Source organism: Pollicipes pollicipes, unplaced genomic scaffold (assembly GCF_011947565.3).
Source record: "Pollicipes pollicipes isolate AB1234 unplaced genomic scaffold, Ppol_2.1 Scaffold_3087;HRSCAF=3621_pilon_pilon_pilon, whole genome shotgun sequence".
In the NCBI taxonomy this organism is placed as follows: Eukaryota; Metazoa; Arthropoda; class Thecostraca; order Pollicipedomorpha; family Pollicipedidae; genus Pollicipes; species Pollicipes pollicipes.
The window spans coordinates 41,454,248-41,479,478 of record NW_023596225.1 but is presented as its reverse complement, the minus strand read 5'-3'; the positions used below and the strand labels follow the sequence as shown (position 1 = coordinate 41,479,478).

Below are 25,231 nucleotides of genomic sequence, written 5' to 3'. Positions count from 1 at the left end.
GAGGATAAACGCGTGTTTAAAGGTGGGCATGACTCGCTTCAGCCTGGCGCGGTGGCGGGCGGGTGGGTGGAGTCCGCGCGACCACGGGCGGTGTTTCAGGCCTCGTCTCCAGTGACTCTAACATCGCGAGATCGATACTTGTTAACTAACATACGTTGGGAAACTCGATACGTGTTGTCATATGGCCTGGAACTTGTGTTTGTGAATCGCGCGTGACTCTGGAGGCGGTCATTCAGTTGTTTGTGCTCCGTACTCCACGCGAGCCGGCCATGGATTGCCAAACTCGTTCTGAAGGCATGCACTATTGGCACGTCGACCGTCCTGAATTTTCACAAACCAATGAACCGTAACGTTATGAGTTGCGCTGACCTACAGCAATGAAGCTACGTCTCCCCATTGGAAGCCACTTTCAGCAAGCTTCCCCCGCACTCAATATGCCATCGAACTCGTCATCCACCGCCCTGGTGCGGTGCATCCGAACTCACGGGTGATGCTTTGCGAGCCTGGCTCACCGCTCACCTGGCACCCGTTTATCCCAGGTGCACGGCTTGCAAATGAACATTTACGAGTGACAGCTCTGGGTAGATAAAAAAAACGCACTTGCTGTTAGCCGCACACGTCTCTTATGAGTTGATCTATCTGTTTTCTCGCAGTCAATTCCGATACGATTGTTTCCGGAGAATCAATTAACCAATCAATCAATTAAAGCACACGTGGCGACGTTAACTAAAATTTGTCACGTGCTCAGCCTTCATCGTAGCCGAGCACGATGGCTGCCTGCGTTGTGAGCGAGGCGTGCGGGTATCAAAGCCGCATGCCCGTTGGTCCGTTGACCGGGCTGGGTCGTCGGTGTCGTCGATCAGCGGTCACCCGCCCGCCGCCCCATGGGCTCGCACGCCGCCATCCCGCGCCCGTGCGGCCAGCCTTGAGTCGGCGTCGGCGGGGCGCCGCCAGCCACATCTGGGGCGCACGTGGTGGGGCGCTGCCCTCGGGCCGACGGGGCGGTCTCCTGCCGGCCAGCCCGTCATGTTCTCGTGTCTCCCACGGCGCGCGCCGCGGCGCTTCCTGCCCTCGGGCCGACGGGGCGGTCTCCTGCCGACCAGGCCGTCATGTTCGCGTGTTCCCACGGCGCGCGCCGCGGCGCTTCCTTGTCGCGTGGGCACGGCTCATCCCGCGGCCGCTGTTTTACGAGTCAAACCTGCCGGAGGGTCGCGGATTTTGAATGCGCGACCAGCACTCTCTCCCTCTCGGGTAGCCCAGGGTGATCGTATCAGCTCCCACGCTGCAGCACGGGCCCGGCAGAGCGGACCGTGCTCCTCACAGTCCTCGGCAGGCAGCGGGGCCGGCGTTTTGGGGGCCACGTCCGCCAGCCGCCTCTCCGTCTCTTTGTCTCCAACTGCCATTGGTGATAAACCAGTGTACGACAACTTGTTGTGGCAATGAGGGAATATTTTATTGCCCATTCTTTATGATGACGTGATGCTCGCTCTAGCGGCCACCAGCGGCGGAATGGCGTTTGCGACTAGAGGCGCTGTATTGGACAGTCTTTGCGTATGCTGGGCAGTACTTTGTTATGAGCAAATTTAGCCACTGGTAATTTATCTTGCAACACTGTTTTCAGGCCAGCTGCCTCCGCCAATGCACAACACACCGTAGCATTACCCCTAGCTCCGCTTTCTTCGCCGGATTTGCCGCTCCTCTTTCCCTCTTATCCTCTGAGAAGACTGACAACACACCATCAGGCCAAACAATAAACAGCCCGTATCAAATCCAAATCTTATGGGCGCTGCAGCTAACGTACCCTGATAACTCTGAGACACGCCATGTCGGCAGACATTCGTCCAGACTCAAGGTATCTGGGGCACGCCCTGTCGGAAAATATTGATCGTGGTCTGAGCTCGCCCGTGGACGCGCCATATCGGCAGGTGTTGCCGACATGTTTGCTCAGCTTCGGCATTGATAAGGGCTGCGGCAAATGCTCGGCCCGCCGGAGGGCATCACACACACCTGCCCGGTCAGCGTAGTCCTGCCCGACCTCCTGAAGCGGCCCCAGGGTCGGACTACCGGAGAGCCGATCCCGGACTGTCGGGCCGATCCCGGACTGTCGAGGCGGACCCGGACTGTCGGGGCCGACCCCGTACTGTCGGAGTTGACCCGGACTGTCAGGGCCGACCCCGGACTGTCAGGCGGACCCGGGACTGTCGGAGTTGACCCCAGACTGTCGGGGCCGACCCGAACTGTCGGAGTTGACCCCAGACTGTCGGGGCGGACATCGGACCGTCGGAGTTGACCCCGGACTGTCGGCGAGCCGACCTCGGACTGTTGGAGTTGGCCCCGGACTGTCGGGGCGGACATCAGACTGTCGGAGTTGACCCCGGACTGTCGGGACCGACCCCGGACTGTGGAGCCGACCCGGACGTTCGGAGTCATCCCGGACTGTCGGAGACGATCCCGGACTGTCGGGACTGACACCGGATTGTCGGGCCGATCCCGTTCTGAGCTGGCCTCGGGCCGTTTAGAACTGGACCCGGACTGCGGGGCCGGCCCTGGACCGTCCGGATCATGCTCCCGGCGACCGGGTCCGGCTGGCCGGCTGTGCTGCCGCGCGTAAGAGCGATGACCGGCCTGTCCGGCATGAGCCATAGCCGTTGGCGACTGTCTGGCGTGAGGTGACGCCACCGGCGACTGCCCGGCGTGAGAGATGTCGGTCCGATAACCGACCGACGTCAATGGCGGATAATTGTCCCCCATTTCTCCGGTCTCCGGTCGCCGCCCACCGGGCCGCCCTATCGTCGCTGGCATCGCCTCGCCCGTCGCCTCGACTAATTGTTTGTCGATATCAGCGTGGCGGAGGTAAACACACGGGACGAGGTCGTCCGCCTGTGCGCCAGCTGGTCGCCCGCGACCTGACCTGAGTTCGTCTGTGCGCCAGCTGGTCGCCCGCGACCTGACCTGAGTCGTCTGTGCGCCAGCTGGTCACCCGCGACCTGACCTGAGTCGTCTGTGCGCCAGCTGGTCACCCGCGACCTGACCTGAGCCTGACCCCCCCCCTGAGGTCGTCTGTGTGTCACCTGGTCACCCGCGATCTTTCTGGAGTCGTCTGTGCGCCAGCTGGTCACCCGCGACCTGACCTGAGCTCGTCTGTGCGCGGCTGGTCTCCCGCGACCCTGACCTGAGCTCGTCTGTGTGCCGGCTGGTCACCCGCGACCTGACCTGAGCTCGTCTGTGCGCCGGCTGGTCACCCGCGACCTGACTGAGCTCGTCTGTGTGCCAGCTGGTCACCCGCGATCTGATCTGAACTCGTCTGTGCGCCAGCTGGCCACCCGCGACCTGACCGGAGCTCGTCTGTGCGCTAGCTGGTCACCCGCGACCTGACCTGAGCTCGTCTGTGCGCCAGCTGGCCACCCGCGACCCTGACCGGAGCTCGTCTGTGCGCTAGCTGGTCACCCGCGACCTGACCTGAGCCCGTCTGTGCGTCAGCTGGTCACCCGCGATCTGACCTGAGCTCGTCTGTGCGTCAGCTGGTCACCCGCGGACCTGACCTGAGCTCGTCTGTGCGCCAGCTGGCCATCCGCGACCTGACCTGAGGCCTCGCCCTGTACTCACTGACATGAGCCGGCTGCATCAGCGATGATTGATCAACCCAACGAGAGCCAGCCGGAGCTGAGTGGCCGTTTCAGGACTAGCTTGCTGACTGCGGCCTGGATCAGCGGAACTCCCGAGCATAGTCCGGGAACAGCTGGGGGCCAAACCCGGCCTCACTAACACCGCTGAGTCAGCGGCTGCTCGCGTCTCGTTCCGTGTTCGGCGCGATCCGGTGACCGCTGCCGGCGCGCTGCAGAGCTGGGTCCCGGTGGCGACCGCAACAGACCCGTCATCGCCGGCCGGTCGGCGAGGGTCGACCGGCCGGCGATGACGGTCACAGGACCTGCTGCAGGCTGCTGTCGCCGCCTGGCCGGTCTGGTCGCCGAGCGCTGGTCCGGCGCGGCGTCCACCTGTCACGTCTGACGACGGTCGGATGGTAACGACGGGCTGAACGGGTTGTCTCCAAAAGGGCATTTCGTGTCAACCAATTCCGGACTCGTTAAATGTTTTATCGATCCCTTTTAGGCTGTTAACTTATGTCTGGCCTTTGTTTTAATGGCTGGCGCTCAGACGGCGTGAAATGGGCCATGGCTATGTTTAGAACGCGGACGAGACGACCATGATGGGCTGTAATCTTACGCCGACAGCAAATTGATTTTAAATGTCGGCACTGCGACTGCATCGTGCCAGCTTGGTGCTAATACATCAACGTGATTTCGGAGAGGTTGTATCGCAGATCCAGGCGTTTGCGTCTTCTGGTGTTAGCGACCTTCAAGCGTCTTTGACAGTGGCATGTAATCGTTTGCCTCGCGTCCATCGCTTACTCAAGTCGGGTTGTGTGCGTCTGTTGCCGGGCGCAGGCTTGGTGTCTCCGCATTCATTGTCTTAACACTTGTCTGGATGTCTGCTAGCGCGACTTACACCCAGCGGTGACTGACTGACCCGCTGTCTACACGCAGCTTAAAACGGGTGCATCAGCGTCCCAGACAAAGCGGACGGCATACAACTCCTCAGCAGTAGGGCCATAGTAACATCCAGCGGCCATATGAGCAACGCTATAGCTGTGTAGCTTCACGGACGGCGCCACTGTGGGCCGCCACTGCTAGCAGGCCGTGCTGCCGGTGGACGGCCGGCGGGGTTCGGGGTGTCCGCCCGTGCACCCGTGTCTCCTCCAGATTAGAGGGGTTCGCCCCGGCTGGGGGTGGGGAGCGGCAGCGTGGTGCCGGCGGTGGTAAACAGGCCAGACCGGCGGCGGGCCGCGCGGCGGGGGACGAGGCCCCGCCGGCTGGGAGATACCCAGTCTGGCTGGCCAGAATCAGGCCTGCCGTTCTGTCCGTATCGAACAGACGGATGACTATGTTTTTTGCCGACCGCCATGCTCATACGCACGCGCAGGATGCTGAAAAATAGAGGGGAAAACCGCAGCTAAAGACAACACAAACGGCTGCGGCAGGGGTTTGTAGAGAGAATGATGGCTTCGCAGTGCCTCCAAAAGCCGGCCGGCGGCAACTCATTGGTCCGTCGTTGTCTTGAGGTGATTGATCATTGCCCACCGACCTTCGTCGACGCCATCCGCCCGTGACTTCGAGTTTTTGGAGTTTTTGTCTAAAGACATCGCTGATGGTTACCAGAGACGCTTCACATAACTGCTCTACTGGCACCACCCTGCCATCACCTGATTAAGGAGTTCGTCGCGACCATTGCCATGGCTGTTTCGCTGCAGCGGTGTACGACGCGGGGGGCCATTGGGATGAAGGCCGGTGGCGGTGCCTGGCACGGGGGCGGCCGGGATGAAGACCCGGTCGTGGTGCCTGACCAGGAGACGGCCCGGGGATGAACGCCCCCGGTCGTGGATGCCCTGACAACGGGGGGCGGCTGGGGACGAACGCCCGGTCGTGGTACCGGTACGCAGGGTTGCGGCCTGGGACGAACGCCCGGCGTGGTGCCTGACACGGGGGGCCGGCTTTGGACAACGCCCGGTCGTGGTGCCTGACCGGGGGGTCGGCTGGGACGAACGCCCGGTCGTGGTGCCTGACACAGGGGGCGGTTGGGATGAACGCCCGGTGGGTGGTGACTCACACGGAGGGCGGCTGGGACGAACGCCCGGTCGTGGTACCAGGACACAGGGGGCGGCTGGGACGAACGCCCGTCGTGGTGCCTGACACAGGGGGCGGGCTGGGACGAACGCCCGGTCGTGGTGCCTGACACGGGGGGCGGCTGGGACGAACGCCCGGTCGTGGTGCCTGACACGGAGGGCGGCTGGGACGAACGCCCGGTCGTGGTGCCTGACACGGAGGGCGGCTGGGACGAACGCCCGGTCGTGGTGCCGGACAAAGGAGACGGCCGGGATGAAGACCCGGTCGTGGTGCCTGACACATGGGGCGGTTGGGATGAACGCCCAGTGGTGGTGACTCACACGCGGGCGGCCGGGATGAAGACCCGGTCGCGGTGCCGGACACGGGGGCAGCCGGGATGAAGCCCCGGTCGTTGACAGGCACGGCCGCCTGCGGCAGAGTTACGGGAGCGCTGCAGAGGGCGCGGAGAGGTGCAAGGCGCAGGGAAGCATTCACGGCGGCGGTGGCGCGGTGAGGCTGACGGCACGCCGTGCCGCTTGTGATGCTGCCAGATCGCTGCAGATGCTGTCAAGACGCGCGGGCCGGTAAATGCGTCCTCGGTTTCCTGGGCTAGATGTATGACAAATGGACTGTCGCGCAGGACAGTGCGCCACTCGAGACTTCGAAGTGAGCCAGGCGCTTGCAGGCGGGGTTAATGTCCATAGCGAGCAGATTACGCTGCTGCCTACAAGGCGGGTGGTGAGTTCAAAGGACGACGAAGTCCTGTGGATAAGCATGGCCGAGTTGATTACCGTCGTGCAGATACAGCCGCGTGGCCTAGCCAGTTATCAGTGCCCCTCCGGTGGTTCGGGAAAATGGGAGGGTGTACTTCCAGGAGGTCCACGCTTCTAAGACACGTCTGCTCTTTGGATGCACTGCTTTTGTATGTATTGGGCCACCTTTCACTATTGTTGGTGCTGGAAATCTCATAAATCCAGATGATGTTCTGGTTAAACCAAGATATGTTATTATTCATAAATGGTAAGGCATTAAAAGAAATTACAATGATTTTATAACTTAGCCAGCAGCACCATAGCACATCATCTGACCAAAACCACGAATTAATGAGTCATCTCATCTTGTGTTGTTGGGCTGCCGTTTCCGCATCACGGCCGTACCCAATCGTCCCTCGCCTCATCCTATCCCATCATCCCACCTCACCTGGCCCCATCAGCCAGCCTGGGCTGCGGCGCGGCACGGTCGGCGCACCAGAAGTGGGACCGGTCGGCCCTCCAAATCACCGTCATTAGGCCCGTTTGACGGAGCACCTCCGGGCGTAAGCGTGGGAGTCGGCTCCTCGCCGCAGCCGGATTGGAGGACGCTGCCATTGGGCCCGTATATGGCAGCACTCCCGCCTCCGCTCCGTAGAGCGAACGTCGGACCGCCCTGTTCTGGCGGATTGTTTGTGCTTGCGTGTGTCGTGACGTGGCTGAAGCGATATGCAAATTATATTTGTGTGTATCCGCCCGTGAGATATTTGCTGCGTAGCGCGTTGCTTTGATATACATATATATATATATACATCACATTATCAGATCTTAACCACCATGGATAGGTTATCTCATGAGCTTTTCGTTGAAGTGTTATTTCCGTACCATTATATATATGAAGAGCGAGTATATACACGTATCCTTCTTAAATGCGATAACGGTGTTAGGTCAAATCATGGTACAGGCCGAGTGTTGCATGACATTTAACGGCGCTGTGATTGACACGGTGTCGGCTGCCGGAAAACCGCCGCTACATGTGGTCACATTACAGTTGCGGGGCCAGCGAGCCGCTGAACTGTAACGTATACCGCGTGCTATCGCGCCAGGCGAGCCAGACCCATCGCGCCGTGGGCGCCCCGTCGTATGCACGCGGGGCGTCGCGTCCAGATTCTGGCGCGTTCAAGGCTCATGGCGCCGACAACAAGGTGCTGCAGGACGTTTGGCGGGTCGTTTAGCTGCAGGGAGGGTTTGTTTGACCTTGGCCGCGGCTGGGGGTGTGTGTCAGTTACTGGCCGGCTGTGTCGCGTGATGGAGGGTGCTGGCGCGAACAGGACGAGCTGATTGACACCGGCAGATCGGCGGCGGCTGCCGTGTGTTCTGCTCATGTCAGCCGACCGGTCTGGCTTCTGCTGATATCAGCCGACATGTCTGGGCTTCTGCTGTCAGTGGCGGTCCAGGAAAATGCACGCTCGTGCATGGCAGGAATGTTCGGAAATGGTGTGATGTTCGACTACGCCAGAGCAAACAAACTGCACCCACTCATTACCTACCCACATCAACGCAAAAGCCGCGCCGCTCAGCACGACAAGATCACAAACAGAACGAACAGCCTCGGGCAGGAGAGCACGCGAAACCGACCGCGATCACCGCGAACTAAGTGTTGGCTGGGGCCCCCCTCGGCCCGCCCTCCAGCTCGGTCCTGTCTGACCGGGCGGGCCGCGCCAGTCGCCGCCCCTTCTGACAGGCGACGGCGGCCACCCGGCCGCTGGGGCGCGCCCCGGCCGCCCGGGGCGACCGCTAGGGCGCACCCGGGCCGATCCCCGACCCGGGCGCGGCCGGGCCCCCGACTGTACACCGGCCGGCCGCTAGGGGGCACCCAGGCCGATCCCCCGACCCGGGCGCGGCCGGGCCCCACCGTACACCGCTGGCCGCTAGGGCGCACCCCGGACCGATCCCCCGACCCGGGCGCGGCCGGGCTCCCGACCGTACACCGGCCGACCGCCAGGGGGCACCCCGGGCTGATCGGGCCGACCGCCAGGGCGCACCCCGGCCGACCGGGCCGGCCGCTCCAGAGCCGAGACTGGCTTGTGAGCGTGGTGCACCGGGCCCGCGCACGAGCGTTGTCGCGTCGGTGACGAAATGGCGCATCGCGGCCGCCGCGCCGCTGGTCGCAGTAGTACAGGCCCAGGGCCCCTCAAATGCATGTGAACGGTTATGAGCTGACGGTGGGACGTAGCCGGGGGCCACGGGGCTCATGTCCCACCCAACCCCCAAACCCCCCTCTCCAGAGGCTAGGAGATGCGCACTAGACACGGGCACTTTTGCTGGAATCAGATCCAAATTCGCGGGCATTTGGGCAAGATTTGACGTCCCCCCTGGAGAGAATTCTGGCCCTGTGTCCGGCTGACGAAATGACAATGACCACTTTCAGTTGGTACGAAGCCTAAATCCAGTCGGTCTGTAGCTGCCTTGACTTGGCTTGAGCTGTTGCTTGCTGGCTGAACGTTCCACCCACTGCATCAGGGACGCATGCTCACTCGTGCCATCAATGCCATCAAAACTCCAGCCGTGCGCTGGCTGCGTCATTTTATCTCACAATGCGCGCGCACACGTTCCTTATGTCCCCTATCGGCTACCACGCGTCTGTTTATGCTGCAACCGACTTAAAGGCATCCGAAAGCCACGTCTGCACATGAAAGCACATCAGCACAAGCGGCCAACGGGCTTGCTATGCAGACGCCATCATATAACCGATACTGGTTTTGCATTGTTCAGGTGTACACAGGTGTGTACCTCAGTGTCGCAATTAACCAAGTCAACGGGCGCGCCGATCAAAAGGTCACGATTACGCAGTGTGTAACCCGCCCATCAGCCCGATCTCCAGAGTACATTGTACGTCATGCCCTATCGGAGACGACGTTCCGATATGGGCCGATAACTGCTAATTTATTCACTATTGTTCAGCCGAACCCACCGAACGGCGTCCCCAAACGACCCGGGATTGGAAAGCCTGCGTTGGAAACGGCCGTCGGTGGCTGGGGTGCCGGCCAGATCCGCAGACAGGAGGGTGGCGTGAGCCCGGCCCCGCTCGGCCGGCTCGGCTGTCCTGCTGGACCACTCGTTCAGGAGTGGGCTACCCCGCGGAACCGCCTGGCCTAGCGCTGGGCTGTCCTGCTGAACCACTCGTTCAGGAGTGGGCTACCCCGCGGAACCGCCCGGCCTAGCGCTGGGCTGTCCTGCTGGACCACTCGTTCAGGAGTGGGCTACCCCGCGAAACCGCCCGGCCTGGCGCTGGGCTGTCCTGGTGGATCACTTGGCCAGGGAGGGGGGGGGGGGTTGATGGGGGATGTGAGAGGTGTATTCTGCGCGAATCAGTACCGCCTTAAGCGCGGCACCGACACGCGTCGGGCCCCCGCCGGTCCCAGTGCCCGAACCCTCGTTTCACAAGCTGCCTGTCTCGCGCCACGGCGCCTCGCTGACTGTCCGTCCCGTTCCAGACCATGAGGCGGTAGCCGCCGACGCCAGCGTGGGTGTTCGGAAGAGACCGCGGCGCGGCTCGCGGCGTCATGAAACTGGCAGAGGAGGGGCCGCCGGCTGCTGCTGGCGCTGGCGGTCGGAGCGCTCGCGAGCGCTCGTGAGCAGGAGTCGGCCAGCCAAACGCACGAGGCTGACGGCGACTACCGCTTTGTTTCACACTCGGGTGAGTAGCATCACTGGGGCGCTCTCTTTGCGGACGGCGATGTCGGCTCAGTGGGTAACCGACTGTTGGCTCTTTCCTGCAATCGCTGCCGCTCTCAAGGACATGCATGCCCATTTCCAGATTAGGCATCATTTTTGCTCCGAGCGTATCTGATTCAGGGTCTTGTACCCAATCTGGCTGCGGTCTCAGGAATCCTGGCATACACGGATATTTGAGAACTACCTTGAGCTGGTAACTGCAACAAGGCCAGAGCCATCTCTCGGTGATTTTTTGAGATCTTCGTAGATAAAGTACCGAACACTTTGGCTGGAGAGATCAAAACGAACGCGAGCCGGGGTGTGCGGGAGTGAGCGGAAACCGGATGAGGTCCTCAAACTGTCCGAGATGCGTGCATGTCGCACCACTCAACGTGCACGCATCAGGGTTGTAGCTTAGGAACCACTCCGCCATACGCACCAACTTCAAGTTTTGCCAGAACCCGCGTATTCCGGTCCCACAGTCTCGAGCCCGATTTTGACAAATTTGAGACAGAGACTCTAAAGCACCCTCGCACGACTTCGAGACAATCAGAGCATTGTTCTTGAACGATTCCTGCTTCTTCACTGGATTCTTGCCGTGACATTTCGGTTCAAAGCGACGTGCCCCAGGCGGCTCAACGAAGCGAGCTGCGTTTAGCGCAGGGAGGACGAGACTTGTAGCCGAGTTGCAATGGCACATTACACATTGAGGCCAGCGAAACTAAACCGACACGTTAGGAGCTCACGCCGAAAGTACAAAAAGTCAAAACAGGATGGGCTGGAGTTCTGAGACATGAACAGTCATCAGTGTGACTGGGCAGCACCACTTAATATTCATGAGGCGTGCCGACCATATTTTGTTATCAACCTTTCAGCTGTCGGGATCGGCGCCAACTTTAAACTGGCCAGTCAGGAAAATTGATTCCACTAGGCACCTCCAACTGGCTCACATGCTGTCGCTGCACAACCGTTTCCTGAATATTGAAATAATATGTTGACTGAAGGAAGGCATTGCAGGTTGAAACGCGGGCTTCAGAATCCGGTTGTACTTTGCCGGTCGCCGTGAGCGACGTAGTTTGTGTGAACATCCTCCCTGGCAGCGGCGAGCGGGCCGGCGGTACCCGACGCCCGAGGGCTCACTCCGCCCCGTCCGACGCCGCGCCCGGTCGAGGCGCCCGGCCGCGCGCCGGCACGTGGCGCACGGACAGTTCGTGCCCCAAGCAAGGCCGTCGTCGGCCCGGCCGGCTCGGGCCACGTAAACAATGAGCCATTGAGGGATGGCGGCTGCGCCGTCGCACGTGACAGCTGCGGTGTTCCGACAGGCGGCAGGCTGTCCGAACTCGAGACGCTCCGTCGTCGGTGGAGGGCGATGACCCGCCATCTGACGACGATAGTGATTGGTTAAGCGGGTGCTCAGGCCTGCTCGCGTGTGCGCATGCGTGCGTGTAAACGCGCGGGGGAGATGATGTGCCGCATGTATCGGCCAATGGTCTACGGCATCTACTGAGCCGTACGCGGTGCATCTATGCGCCTGTCCCGCTGCCCAAGACGAATGTCGCCCTCTCGGCCGGACAGATGTGCGGCCCAGAGCGTAGAGACCACCATCGCGCCGCACTGAAATGCGATTTAATGCATGTTCACTTCAGATTGCAGACAAACACCGCCGCGCACCATGTCAGAGCCAGACTGAGGGTTGCGCAGCCCTTGTAAATGGACGGACGTTGCGTGGCGTACGCCCGCGCTGAATACTAATGACCGGGCGTTAGCTGCAGCACAGACGGCGCTGCAGTGGCTGGCAGCCTCTAGTCATGCTGCGGTCGAGCGATGGCTGAATAACAATGCCATCTCTGCCCGCTTGCCACCGCAGAGGGCACTTACGGTGATTCAGTTGAGACGGTTTGTCTCATCCAACTCGGAACATGAGTTATTTGGTTCATAATTCACGACAGCACATGATAGTTTCGGTTAATTTTGTCTTGCCATGTCGACCTATTTGGATTCCTGGTGTGGGTGTATCACATTTGTTACGCTGCATTCGTTCCTAATTTAATCCCGCCTTCCAACACGTTATGTAAATGCGTATTCATTTCGTAAGCCTTCAAGAGTTTGCCGGCTTGTAGTCACATGTAAGTTGTAGCTTCAGATCACACTTCACTCGGTGTACATGACAGGGCTGTCATGTATGCAGCGTGCATGGCTTTGTAGCCCACAAAGCCAGTTATATCACTTGATCGAAAGGCCAAACGACGTTCACCGTTACCCCGGATTCAGTCGTTTCTCACGTTTCTGTTGTTCAGTTGCCCCCCCCGCCCATGCCTAAGTTATTTTGTTTTGAAGCGCCTGACCTAGGATTTGTTATTTGATGTTTGCGGAGCTTTGAAATCGTCATAATGTGATTAATTTCGTATTTGTTTCAGGACTTCTGTGCCTTGGTTTTGCTCGAACCGCTTAGAACGTAATTTTCCTCCCGGAAAACTGCCTCGAGTCAAATGGTCTGGAAAATTTTGCGATTTTGCTTTGCTATGTCGTTATGCCCCCTTTTAATTCTAGTTTTTGCATTATACTGCAATAATTGTGCGCGGTCTTATTATAACACGTAGTGAACATGAAATCGAACGCCTCGATGTGGACTCGTTCCCTGCACCAATGCATGGACGCGATACATCAGCGAGCCACGTCTGCTCCGTCAGCAGGCTGTGTGTTCCGTCAGCGAGTCACCTGTGCTCCGCCAGCGGGCCGCGTGTGCTCCATCAGGAGTCCACGTGTGCTCCGTCAGCAGACCTCGTGTGCTCCGTCAGCAGACCTCGTGTGCTCCGTCAGCAGGTCATGTGTACTCCGTCAGCAATCTACGTGTGCTCCATCAGCAGTCCACGTGTCCTCCGTCAGCAGACCTCGTGTGCTCCGTCAGCAGATCTCGTGTGCTCCGTCAGCAGGTCACGTGTACTCCGTCAGCAATCCACATGTGCTCCATCAGCAGTCCACGTGTGCTCCATCAGCAGTCCACGTGTGCTCCTTCAGCAGACTTCGTGTGCTCCGTCAGCAGACCTCGTGTGCTCCGTCAGTAGTCCGCGTGTGCTCCGTCAGCAGGCCACGTACACAGTTCTGTCCCCTCCGCGGCCCCTGACACGTCCCGATCCTATGTCCGCGGCCGCAGCTCGGCGCACGTGACTCTGCCAGCGGACGCGGCGTGCTGACGGCGCCAATCACGTGATGCACGAGCGCGCGTGCTGCGCCGACCGCCGCGCCGTCACGCCCCGTCGGCCGGGTGGTGAGCGCCGCAGCGTCCCGCTCTGACAGCGGGCCGCTCCGCTCAGCGGCAGCGGCGGCCGGCTCCGGCACGGCCGCTGCAGAGGGCTGGGTGGGACCGAGATGGGCTGCGGGCTGCGCCGATGTCACCGGCTGCGATTTACTGGCGGCGAACGCCCTCTTTGAATGAGCTCCCGGGGAGGCCGCGAGCGGGCTCAGTGGTGATGCCATTGCTGGCGGTGCTGACTCAGGTCCTTACACAATGAACAGGACGCATTGTGTCCTATCGTGGCACCGTATCGGCACCCACGTTTCCTCCCCTTTGTTCGAAGCACCGCATTGTACGTGATTGGAGTTACAAACAGGTGCAACCATGTTAGGTCGACGATCGCTCATCCAGGTGCAAGAATGCAACGAGGTCGCCCTGCACATATCGATACGGTCTCGTTCGACTGTGCTGAATTCTGGGTGGCAGATATTGGTGATTGTCATTCGTTGCGCTAGATCGCGGTGAGGCAAGTTGTTAAAGACTATCCTCAACTTCTGACGTAGTGAGCCGCTAGGGGAATGAGGGTCCCGTTTCCAGCAATTTTCGGCGGAAACCCAGTCGAGCGCTGCTCCCCGCGTACCATAACGATACGCGAGACATGCCTGGAATCGCCACGTCCAATAGCATGACCGATGAACAGCTCGCCGTCGATGTCTCCCGTCCCTAAGCCGACAGCGGTGCGCAACAGCTGTCCGCGCAACCCAGCGCGCCTCGCGACGAGTCTCTGTCTGCGACGACCGCCGTCTTCGCGGTCGCCTGAGCGGCGCGCCGGCCGCAGCGGGAGCGCCGGCCGGCGCGGTGTCGTCAGCGGGGGGCGCTGCCTCCGCCGCCGCCTCGCCCCGCCATCACGTGCTGAGCGGGTCCGACGGGCCGGGCCGGAACACCCGCAGCTGAGCACACGGAACTCGTGACCTGTAAGCCGCAGTCGGTGCATGCCACTGGAGCACGGCTGCTGCGAACGCAAAAAAAAACAATGTTCATTGCTCCACTGCATTAGCTTTGAACCTGCCGACGCCCAGATGCTAACGCCCCAGGTGCTGATGCCACAGGTGCTCTTCTTGGTGCTGGGGTGTAACCGCTGCGGGTGGGGGGGCTGGGGCATGTCCCGCCTCAATGATCTTAGAAGTCTAATTTCGCCGGAAGAATGCATGCTTTACACGTTTTCCCATTCAGAATGTCATTTCTAGGCCAGGCCCCGAGACTCCGGTTTGACCCGTCCAATCCTTGCTCTGTCTCATTCGATCTCAGAGACACCCGTGTTACACCCATGTTAGTTACAACCATGTTAGTTACACCCATGTCTGGGCGTGTGCCGTGAGTTCGCTGTCAGCCTCCGGGTTACTGTCTCCATGTCCACGTGTGTGGCGTCTGGGCGTCGCCTGAGTCCTGCCAGGGCGCACCAGGGCGGCGCCAGGCTCGCTCCCGTGGCGTCTGGGAGGTCACCACCGTCCGACGGTGCTGCTCGCACCAGGGTGGCGCCAGATCCGCTCCCCTGGCGTCTGGGAGGTCACCGCCGTTCGGTGCTGCTCGCACTAGGGCGGCGCCAGGTCCGCTCCCGTGGCGTCTGGGAGGTCACCGCCGTCCGGCGGTGCTGCTCGCACCAGAGCGGCGCCAGGTCCGCTCCCGTGGTGTCTGGGAGGTCACCGCCGTCCGGCGGTACCGCCCGCGCCGAGGCGGCGCCAGGTCCGCTCCCGTGGCGTCTGGGAGGTCACTGCCGTCCGGCGGTGCCGCCCGCGCCGGGGCGGCGCCGGATCCGCCACCGCGGCCTCGCAGGAGGTCATCAACACGAGCCGCCGGCCCTGCGGCACAACCGAACCCAATACTACTGGCCGTAACGGATGCCATGGGCGTCGGTGGCATGCGCTGCACCGCCCTTCCAGACCAATAGTCATATATTGTGCGCTGGCCAGCGGAGCCACGGGCGGAGCCGCCCGCATGAATGATAAAGACCCGATCAGGACGTGCAATAGGGACGATTTCACCGGAGCCGACCGGTATGATTCAGCCCTATTGTCATGCGACGGCGCGTGGCATGTTTGCAAATCCCGGCGCGCGCAGCATATCAATGAGACAGACTGCGGTCGGCGGCCGGTATCGCGTTTAAAAGTCTAACTGCCTGCATTCCAGCCGTGGACTTTAAAGCGGCCGTTGGCAGGCTGTCAGATATGTCTTCACGTATATGGGCTTCGTTTGAAACCGCCTGGGTGATTTCTGGTATTCACCCACGCACCCATTATAGAGGGATAATGAATGGGATGGTATTGTGCGGCATTCCCAGTACTGCGGCATGATCTGGGAAGTTTAAACATTGCGCTGCTATGTTTCGTCGAAGGGTGATGGCATATGTGTTCGTATTGCAACATCTCCCTGTTAAGTCCCCTGAACTCATCCATGACACACGCGGGCAAGTCTCTCTGAAGATATGAAGCTCTGACCGCCTCGTTTGGTCGCCACGAGGCAGTTAACTATGCCCTACCCTACGAAGCTGGTGAAGTCGACACACCTGGTTGACCTGTGTCAGGCCCACGTTCAGCACCGAAGGACGCCACGTTCCGGGCCAGATTACAAGGAAAACAATGACAGTCCGGAACTGTCCACGCTAATGCGTGGGAGGAACATCAAACTCCCGCGCTGGAAGTGCGACACCAATCAGCACGGCTAGACGGCACCACCGAAGCAGTCTTGGTCCAGTCAGACCCGTATCCCTGAGAACCGAGTGACGCGACACTGTGGGCTGATTCTCCCTGCTCTCGCGGTTCCAGAGCTGCAGGCGTCTCTGGATCACTTCTCACCCGAGAATGCCACGAGGTTCTCCGAGATTCTCTTCGACATTCAGAAGTACCAGATCATCGTCGGCGCCAGGTGAGCCCACGCGAGGTCATCCGACGCCGGCGGGGCTCATCAGCCCCCCCCCGCCCCTCCCCTTCCCCAGCAGGTGACAGGTGATCAGCCCCCGCCCCTCCCCCCCCGCAGGTGACAGGTGATCAGCCCCCCCCCTCCCCCTCCCCAGCAGGTGACAGGTGATCAGCCCTTCGACCGCATCATTAGCCTGCCGGTCACCGGTCCCCATTAGGTCTGATCGCGCTGTAATTGTTCCCAGAGGCGCTCAGCGCCGCACCTATGCTCGCACCGGGCGCGTGATTCATTCCTCTCCGCCTAATCACCAAAAGTATCAAAGCGATCGCCAAGATCCCGTCACTGGTCCGACTGGTCGCGCTCACACGTGCTCCTGCCCGGCCGCACTGGACACTCGTGCCGACGGTGCGGAGCGCGCGCCATCGCTTCGAATTAACGCTTCGTGCGATTCGTCTTGAGTTGGTGCGGGAGCATGTGACGTCATCGTCGGCGTCCTGAAGTTCTGACCCAGCGAACCGAACTCGCACCTGAAATTTGATGACCTGTCCTGCGACAGTTGCTTGAGATTTCGTAGCGTTACTGACAAATGTGACAATTGTGTCAATAGTTGGTGTAGTGTGTCTGCACCGCAGTAAGCGCCCGCGCTCGCGTTAGGACCGCCTGTGGGCTTGCAAGAATCGAGTGTTTCCGTGGTAGCTCACGCGATACGTGCTCTTCCGACCGGCCTCTTGTTCGTGCTCCGCACCATTCGCCAATGATGGAGCAACGCGGCTACGACTTGTGCTGTCCTCAGGTAGACGGTCTGCCGTCGCTATTTGACTCCTGCATTTACCTGCATCCCGCTTGAACCACTTTCGCTCATCCGCTCATCCGAGTGAGCCCGTTCCCACCGCCGCCCTGGCCGCTCCTCAGACCACCCGTCTGCGCTCGCGGTCGCCGCTCCCGCCGGCCTGACGTGCCGCCGTCGCCGCAGGGACCACCTGTACCGGCTCAGCGTGCGTGGCCTGCAGGAGCTCGAGTCGGCCCCTTGGCCGGCGCCCGCCGCCACCGTCACCATGTGCGAGAACAAGGGCCAGACGGCCGCCGACTGCCACAACTTCGTGCGCGTGCTGCACCGGCACGGCGAGCGGCTGCTGGCGTGCGGCACCAACGCCTTCCAGCCGCTCTGCTCGTGGCGTCGCCTCAGCTCCCTCCGCTCGGTGCTCGCCACCGAGTCGGGCATCGCCGTCAGCCCGTACGCGCCGCAGCTGAACGTGACGTCGCTGGTGACGTCAGAGGGCGCCGTATTCGCCGCCACGCCGACCGACTTCTCGGGGCTCGACCCGGCGATCTTCCGCGGCGGCGGCGGAGGCGCGCCCAGCCTGCGCACGAGCAAGTACGACAGCCGTCTGCTCAGCGCGCCCGACTTCGTCGGCTCGTTCGAGTCCGGCCCGTTCGTCTACTTCGTGTTCCGCGAGGACGCCGTCGAGTACATGAGCTGCGGCAAGGTGAGCGGGGCGCTGACCCTGCGCGTTGACCCTGCGCGCTGACCCTGCGCGCTGCCCCCGGCCTGTCATTAGTGGGGCCGGTGGGCGGGCGGGCCGGCGTCGCGCCGGACAGGCGCCGGTGGCTGGGCGGCGCTCCCGCCTCTGCTGTGTCACCGGCGACTCTCGCCGCCGCCGGCCGCTCGTTTGGCAGCTCTGACCGGTCATATGGAAGCCGCGTTGGCGTCAGTCCGCGAGCGGCCACGTGACAGTCAAATGGCAGCCAATCTCCGTACCGTTCGCTCACGCGTGCGCGGTGGCCGACTTCACGTCGGCTGCACGAGGCGCTGGCCGCGGAGATCTCACTGTGGAAACGTTTTATGATGCAGCTGTGCGGCAACGGTGGGAGAAAACTCCGCACACGTTGACAGATGGTGTCATTATTACCATGGCGCAGTCAAGCGTCATGCTATGACGATGCACGGCATTTGATCCTTGCTGCAATACATTATGACAGCGTTGTTGCTCCACATCTCGTTGATGGCAGGGTATGATATTTTACACTCACTGGCCGGAGCCGTGATCCCACTCATGCCTCAATTCGTTTTCCGCGTCCTTTAAAGTACGCTTGATTCGCAGGCGATCAGTTGCCAGGTTACGTAGTTGTAGCGTGCTTCTGGCCATCGTGGGACCTTGCAGCCCACCTTATGACGACCTTGCCTCGTTGCCAGCGTGTGTACTCTCGAATCGCGCGGGTGTGCAAGAACGACCGCGGCGACCGGCGCCAGGTGTGGACGACGGCCGTGAAGGCGCGCCTCAACTGCTCCGTGTCGGGCGAGTACCCGTTCTACCTGGACGAGGTGCAGGGCGTGCACTACCTGGACCGCGAGGAGGTGCTCTACGCCACGTTCACCACCTCCGAGTGAGTGCGCGCAGGCGCCCGGTCGTGCCGCGCGGTCTGTGTGCCCAAGCGGCTGCTTCGGCTGATTGGGTGTGGGTGTGTGGGTGCTGTGTCAATCGGACGGACGGCCAAGGGGGGGGGGAGGGGGAGAGACCTTGGCAGTGTCCTTCGATGCTGGTGCGAGCCACTTCCTGTGGCTGGGAGGGGAACACCTGTTTACTGCCGGTGCGAAGATGGGTTAACGTGGGTACTCGACATGCAGCCTTGTGAGAGGCAGGCATTGGTTGGTCATTGACCATCGCATAGGCCAACGTAAATAGCCCCGCGCCAAATAGGGACGAACATTGGACACCAACCAACATGACTGGTACCGGAAGAGGACCAAGCGGATTTTGGGGGTGTGCCGTTGAAAAAACATATGTTTTGCAATGGGTCATTACTTGTTGCTTTCATGGTAATTTGGCTGGAGGCAGTTGGTTTATAATTCCAGTGAACAGTTGCTGTTGATCAAAATTTGAACTTCGATCTTTCAAACATGGGAATTGGCGGCCGCTAGTAAAAGAATGATCCCCCACATTTCAACGTATATCGTCCATACAATAATTTTATGCCAACGAAGGGTCTTGTGAACGGATACAATATAGCGTCGTAACAGAATGTGAGCCGTCGATCCAATTAGCTAAGAGAGTGTGTATTTATTTTTCCTGGAAAGAAAGACTCCAAATTATCCTCTCCTCGGCATCCCTGCCAGCATGATGTTGACAAAGAAACGAAATAAGAAACGGTTGTAGAGTTCCCCGGCAAGCGACATATATCCATTGAACACCGACGGACGGGTCAGTGGACACGGGGTAAGCCGAAAACACGTCAGCTATTCGAGTCTTGAAGCCGGTCCCCTCCGCTTCCCGCGAAGCGCTGCTCACGGAGCGCGGAGTCCCGGCCTCTGTGCAGAGGTGAGTCGGCGCTCGTCTCCAGCAGCCGGCCTCCGGTGGGAGGGAGATTGCTCGGTGTCACGGGAGCAGCGGCCGCCGCCGGGGCCGGCCGGCACCCAGCTAATGTGCCGAGTCAGCCGCCGCGGCCGCCGCTCGCTCCAGAGCCAATTAAAGCCTGCGGTCCGTGGCGCTCGCTGAGCAGCCGCTGAAAAACGACGTCAGCGAAACTGATTGAATTGTCTGGGCTGGGCTTTTGCAATGGTGGGCTGCTAACGCGGGCGTTGTGAAGGCCGTATGCCGGCGGAGTTTCACTTTGGGCCCACCACCTCACGTGTTCCTGTGCTCTGAACCCACTGCAGCAGGTCACGGGAGCTCCTCGGCCTTGAACCCATCACGTCGCGTTACGGAATTCCCCGCTCTGATCGTACCGTCTTGGGTCAGGGAGTCCGTCCGCTTTGAGATCACCACCCCGGGTGGCGGAGTCGGTCTTCTCTAAGTCCGCCATCCCGTCCATGGTACCTGTCCACGCTGATCTCACCATTCCGGGTCACGGAGTCCCGATTGTGACCACACAGTCATCTAATCGGCCGGAGGAAGCCATTAGCAGCAGATGACGTCACGTACGGTGACGCGAGAGTCGTCGATAGGCCGCTAATGAGTTGCCGGCTGTAAGCAGATGCGGCCGATAGACACGCTTGTTTTCACGCCAGTGAGATCGTGCTGACATGTGGCAATACTGAAGTCAGCTGTTCCCACCAGCACAGCTGATGCCCCGTCAAGCGCCTCACGACGTCACGCTGCGGGCAGTCACTAAAGCAGTCTAAGATGCCAAAAGAAGGCTTTTGATGCGCTCGGCTGCAGACACAACTCAAATTTGAATAAGACATTGGTGATTAATCGATTAATTAACGTTCCGTGCTGACATCCCGTGACTTGCAAACTCTATCCTGTTAAACGTTTAACTATCAAAAGTCAATTCCATAGCTCCGTGTTGCTATTCACCTGGTGAGCGGCAAACGTGGCTTGTGAATGAATGCTCTCGCACAATGCACGTGAAAACAATGCGTTCTTGGCATTCTATAAATGTTATAAGGACGAATGACTGGCATGTCGCGCGATGCTTGAAAGCATATTTGAAACTCTATTGTCACGCTCGCTTCCTGCAATGCATTCTGGTGTATTAAAGTACAGCGAGAACCGGGGAAATGGATTTTCCACCCGAAGTGAAGGATAGCGCGTTTTTGTACCATTTGGTACCTGGCTGAGTACCTTCACCTGGCCAGATAGGTGAGAAGATGATCTTGTTTACCGGTTGTTGTTGCATACGATTGTCAGGAATGTAACGTCCCGTCCGGTTGTTGTTGTTGCATACGATTGTCAGGAATGTAACGCCCCGCCCGGTTGTTGTTGTTGCATACGATTGTCAGGAATGCAACGTCCCGCCCGGTTGCTGTTGTTGCATACGATTGTTAGGAATGTAACGTCCCGCCCGGTTGTTGTTGTTGCATACGATTATTAGGAATGTAACGTCCCACCCGGTTGTTGTTGTTGCATACGATTGTCGGGAATGTAATGTCCTGCCCGGTTGTTGTTGTTGCATCAGATTGTCAGGAATGTAACGTCCCTCGCGGTTGTTGTTGTTGCATACGATTGTCAGGGATGAAACGTCCCACAAAAGACTTTTGGACCTTCATGAAGCGCCTTGGGTGCGGAATGATACCCAGCGTACGTAAATAAACCACAGCGTCATCGCCACAGGCGCGGCCATGTCTCGCCCTCTGTCAGCATCATTAGGTTTTGACGCGTGAAGGTCTAATGTGCTGTCACCTTCGGATTTAGCATCGGTTTCTTGGAGCGTATAATTTGAACGAGATACCGAGAAGAGTACAAACCGGATTTATCGCCGCAGCAGCGTTTTTGCCAGAAGCGGTACAAGCGCGTTAGTTACCTCGTGCACTTGTGCTACCAAGATGAACCGATTTCTTACGAAAGCACATATTTAACTCGTGCAGGAAAGTTCGGAGAACTGACTTCATAGAAAATCCATGCTCGCGTTTTGAGTCATGGGCAGTGCACCGTGAGGGGATGTAAATCCGGCGTAGGCGGAAGGGACTAATTTCCTTTCACATGCATAGCTCTGAGGGCGCTACTTTTCTAATCCTGAGCCAGCAATGTATCGTGCGTACAAGTCCCAGCTCTCACAAAGCCTACCAACAAAGCCGGTAGCGGCTCCCAGCTCCAGCCTGGAGTCATGCCACGCGGCATTGATGAGTGGCGTCTTTCCCCGAACGTCTGCCTATCTCGGCTGGCATCGACACCGGTCGCTGAGCCTCAATGGGCGGCGCTTCATTGAGCGCGGCCGCCGCGATCGGCGCACCTGCTCGTGCTGACGCTCCCCTCGGTCACGCGCGCCGGCTCTGACTGCGGAGCTGCTGATCCGCGCCGGGCGTGGCCCGCCGCCCGGCCGCAGATGGCGGCGGCGAGCCGGCCTGCGCCGCCGCTCTTCCCCTCCCCCCTCGGTCATCCTCACCCCGCCAGCGTCACTCTCCCCCTCCCCCTCCCGCATCACTCCCACCCCACCACCGTCACTGCCACCCCACCACCGTCACTATCACCCCACCACCTTCACTACCACCCCACCACCGTCACCCCCACTCCACTACCGTCACACCCACCCCAGTCAGGTCGGCCCGCGCCATGCGCGGCTGCTGTGCTGGCGCGCCACGCTGGTCGGCCCCGGCGGACACGTCGGCATTGCCGCCTCTGCCTCAGGACGGGCCGCCGCCGTGTGGTGATTACGGTCCCAAGGACAGCCGAGGCCGCCAGACGATTCGTGTCATGCCGCAGACGCTATTGCGGCGAAATGTTCGCTGGTAGCCGCTGTCTGGTCTATTACAGCGCAGAAGAAACTAGCAGGCTACAGCGTAAACTGGCCGGAAATGAGGCGTCAGTAAGGCTCAATTCAATGCACTGGTCTAGGTGTAAGAGGTTCTTGTTGCAGCGGCCAGGGTCAGGTATGATGCGACCAGTACGCTGAGACCCAGCGCGTGTAACCCGGAACACGCCTCGTTACGGCGTTGCGCTGAATTATGTGGAAGTGCCACAAAGATGCAATTTTCCAGCATTACCCTAGCCTGCTGGAGATTAGCAGCCAACTACGAGTAGCAGTTGCAATTTGTGTTTAGTACAGAGTTTTTACACACGGTAATGCACATGGCAATGAAACAGGGTGCTGCAGTACTGAATAACGCGCATTTGGTGTGGGCCGGCAGGGTCCCGGGAGCAGAGGAGTTTTACCAGGATTGGGAAGCCTCAGAAGCACTTCGATTTGTTTCTTTACAGGCACTGCTGAAAGCCTAAAGCTTAATTTTCCCAAATGTGTGTGTGGAGGGGGGGGGGGGGGGAGAGAGGAGGCAGGGACTCGGGCCACCTAAAGGCTGCTCATATTACGATGACTTCCGCGTCTATCTATGACCTGGTCCCTCCGTGGCCACCTTCGTCGCCGGATATATCTTAGCTTATCCCCCCCCCCCTCCCCGCCAGTAGACAGCTCCATCTCACGCCGCCCATCTCATCTCAGCCCCATCTCACGCCGCCCGGGTTCGGCCGGTGCCGCCGGAGCAGTCCGGCGAAGCGAGCGGCGGCCGCCTCCAGACCGCTCCGTCCGCCTCAGCGTTCTGACGCGCTTCCGTCCCGCCCGCAGCAACGGCCTGGCCGCCTCCGCCGTGTGCGCCTTCAACATGTCGGCGATCGCGTCGGCGTTCGCCGGGCCGTTCCAGCACCAGCCGGTGCCGGACGGCGCGTGGCAGCGGCGTCAGCTGGACCACACACACTTCGAGTGCGGCTCGCCTGAGCTGACCTCGCGCCACGAGCTGGCCGAGCTGTCGCACTACTCGCTGATGCACGAGGCCGTACAGCCTGAGCAGCTGGACCCGCTGTACAGGCTGGACGGGGTCAGGTCAGTGCTGGTCAAGGGGAGGGGAGGGGCAGCTGGACCTCTGTACCGGCTGGACGGTGTCAGGTTTTGCAGGTCGGCTCGGGGTTAGGGGCGGAGGAGGGGTTAGGGAAATCCAGACGGCAGAGGAGGTCCCGATCCTGCAGCTCTTGGAAACTGTGCTGTGAGCTGACGCGGCGAGTTTGATTCGGAAATCAAACTGGCGTAGTCGGCCAGCTAAAACAGTTGTATATGTTCCCAGAGCGACGCGTTTTGTCGTTTGTCGTACTGCGTATTTTTTCAAAACTTCAAATGCAGTGCGATGCTTGAAAGGTGGTCAGTATTAATCAATGGCGTGTGTGCATTTTAGAAGTGTCTGCTGCCAGGGATGTTGGGGGCAATGCGCTGATACAGTAACATGACTGGTTATGTCAAACCATCGTTTAGACTTGCAACATTTTTCAACAGCCTTCAATCATAGTGCACATCTGGTGTGTCACAAGATGTACCCAGCATACGCTCCTCGCAAAATGGTTGTGACGTCACATGAGGTTGGTTTTAGGTGGCGCCTTCAAAACACACAGCCTCTCATCAACAAAGGACTGTTGACGCCGCTCTATCGGCGCACATCAAACTCTTCCCCGTCCCGTGTCTTGACCGTGTCCTGCATCCCGCGGCGCAGACTGACGGCTGTCGCCACTGACATCATCACCACCAAGCACCACGTGTCGGTGCACGTGCTGTTCGTGGCGGACACGGCCGGCACCATCAGGAAGCTGAGCGTGGTGCCGCGCTCGCGGCAGACGTGCCTGCTGGAGGTGCTGCAGCCGTTCGCGGCGCCCACCACCATCCTCACCATGAGGCTGCTGAGCGAGGCGGTGAGTGTCCCAGGGTGTTCCAACGGCGTTTGTGTTCAGAAACTTGGCGCCAGTGTCGACTTCAGCCGCTGCAAATGAAATGGATAAACGTGCGCGAACCCGTTCGGTTTTGAGGGTATTTACCGAGCTGTCCGCGGAATGATATTGCGTTCAACTTCCTGGAGTGTCAAGGCGTGCATTACCAAGGCATAAGCATGGACTGAAAACTAGTGTTTGTTGTGCATGTCATCCCGCTCCCCGTCACAGCGGTGCATCTGGGTATAGCCTATATCCTGATGCATTTGCTGTCCGGTCCTGTGACCCCGCTAAGCCCTGTCCTGGGGGGGTATAAGGAGGGGGGGGGGGGGCGCGAACAGGCCTGGTATTGTTCCACGTCTTGACCGGCCCTCCTCTCCCACAGGGCTCTTTGTACCTGGGCACGGACTCGGCGCTGGTGCGTGTGCCGGTGCAGCGCTGCGAGCGGTACCGGAGCGAGACCAGCTGCCTGGGCGCCATGGACCCGTACTGCGGCTGGGACGCGGCGCGCGCCCTCTGCAGCCCGCCACCCGGCCGCAGTCCGGACGCACCCTCCTGGCGGCAGCCGGTGACACAGTGCCCCGACCTCAGCCGACCCGTCGACGGCGGCTGGAGCGCCTGGAGCGCATGGCGCCAGTGCCGGCAGGTGGTCGAGGGCGAGGACGCCGGCGAGCCGTGCCTGTGCCGGCGGCGCGCCTGCTCGAGCCCGACGCCGGCGCGCGGCGGCGCGCAGTGCGCCGGCCTCGCCGCCCAGGTCACAAATTGCACGCGCCACGGCGGCTGGACCGGCTGGTCGGCCTGGTCGGCGTGCTCACACCCGTGCGGCGTGGC

At 60.3% G+C, this 25,231-nt stretch overlaps 1 protein-coding gene across 1 annotated transcript in view; it reads left to right on the top strand.

The window, feature by feature from the left end:
* LOC119090175 (semaphorin-5B) overlaps nucleotides 1-24,904 on the top strand; it is a gene marked incomplete at its 3' end in the record, with an annotated part of 27,143 nt that extends 2,239 nt beyond the window's left edge. The window contains 8 exon segments of the mRNA XM_037212966.1: nucleotides 9,907-9,935; nucleotides 9,989-10,109; nucleotides 16,184-16,283; nucleotides 17,251-17,764; nucleotides 18,472-18,662; nucleotides 23,277-23,531; nucleotides 24,190-24,385; nucleotides 24,786-24,904. Coding sequence (XP_037068861.1) covers nucleotides 9,907-9,935; nucleotides 9,989-10,109; nucleotides 16,184-16,283; nucleotides 17,251-17,764; nucleotides 18,472-18,662; nucleotides 23,277-23,531; nucleotides 24,190-24,385; nucleotides 24,786-24,904 — 1,525 coding nt within the window.
* Between the last annotated feature and the right edge of the window lie 327 nt (nucleotides 24,905-25,231).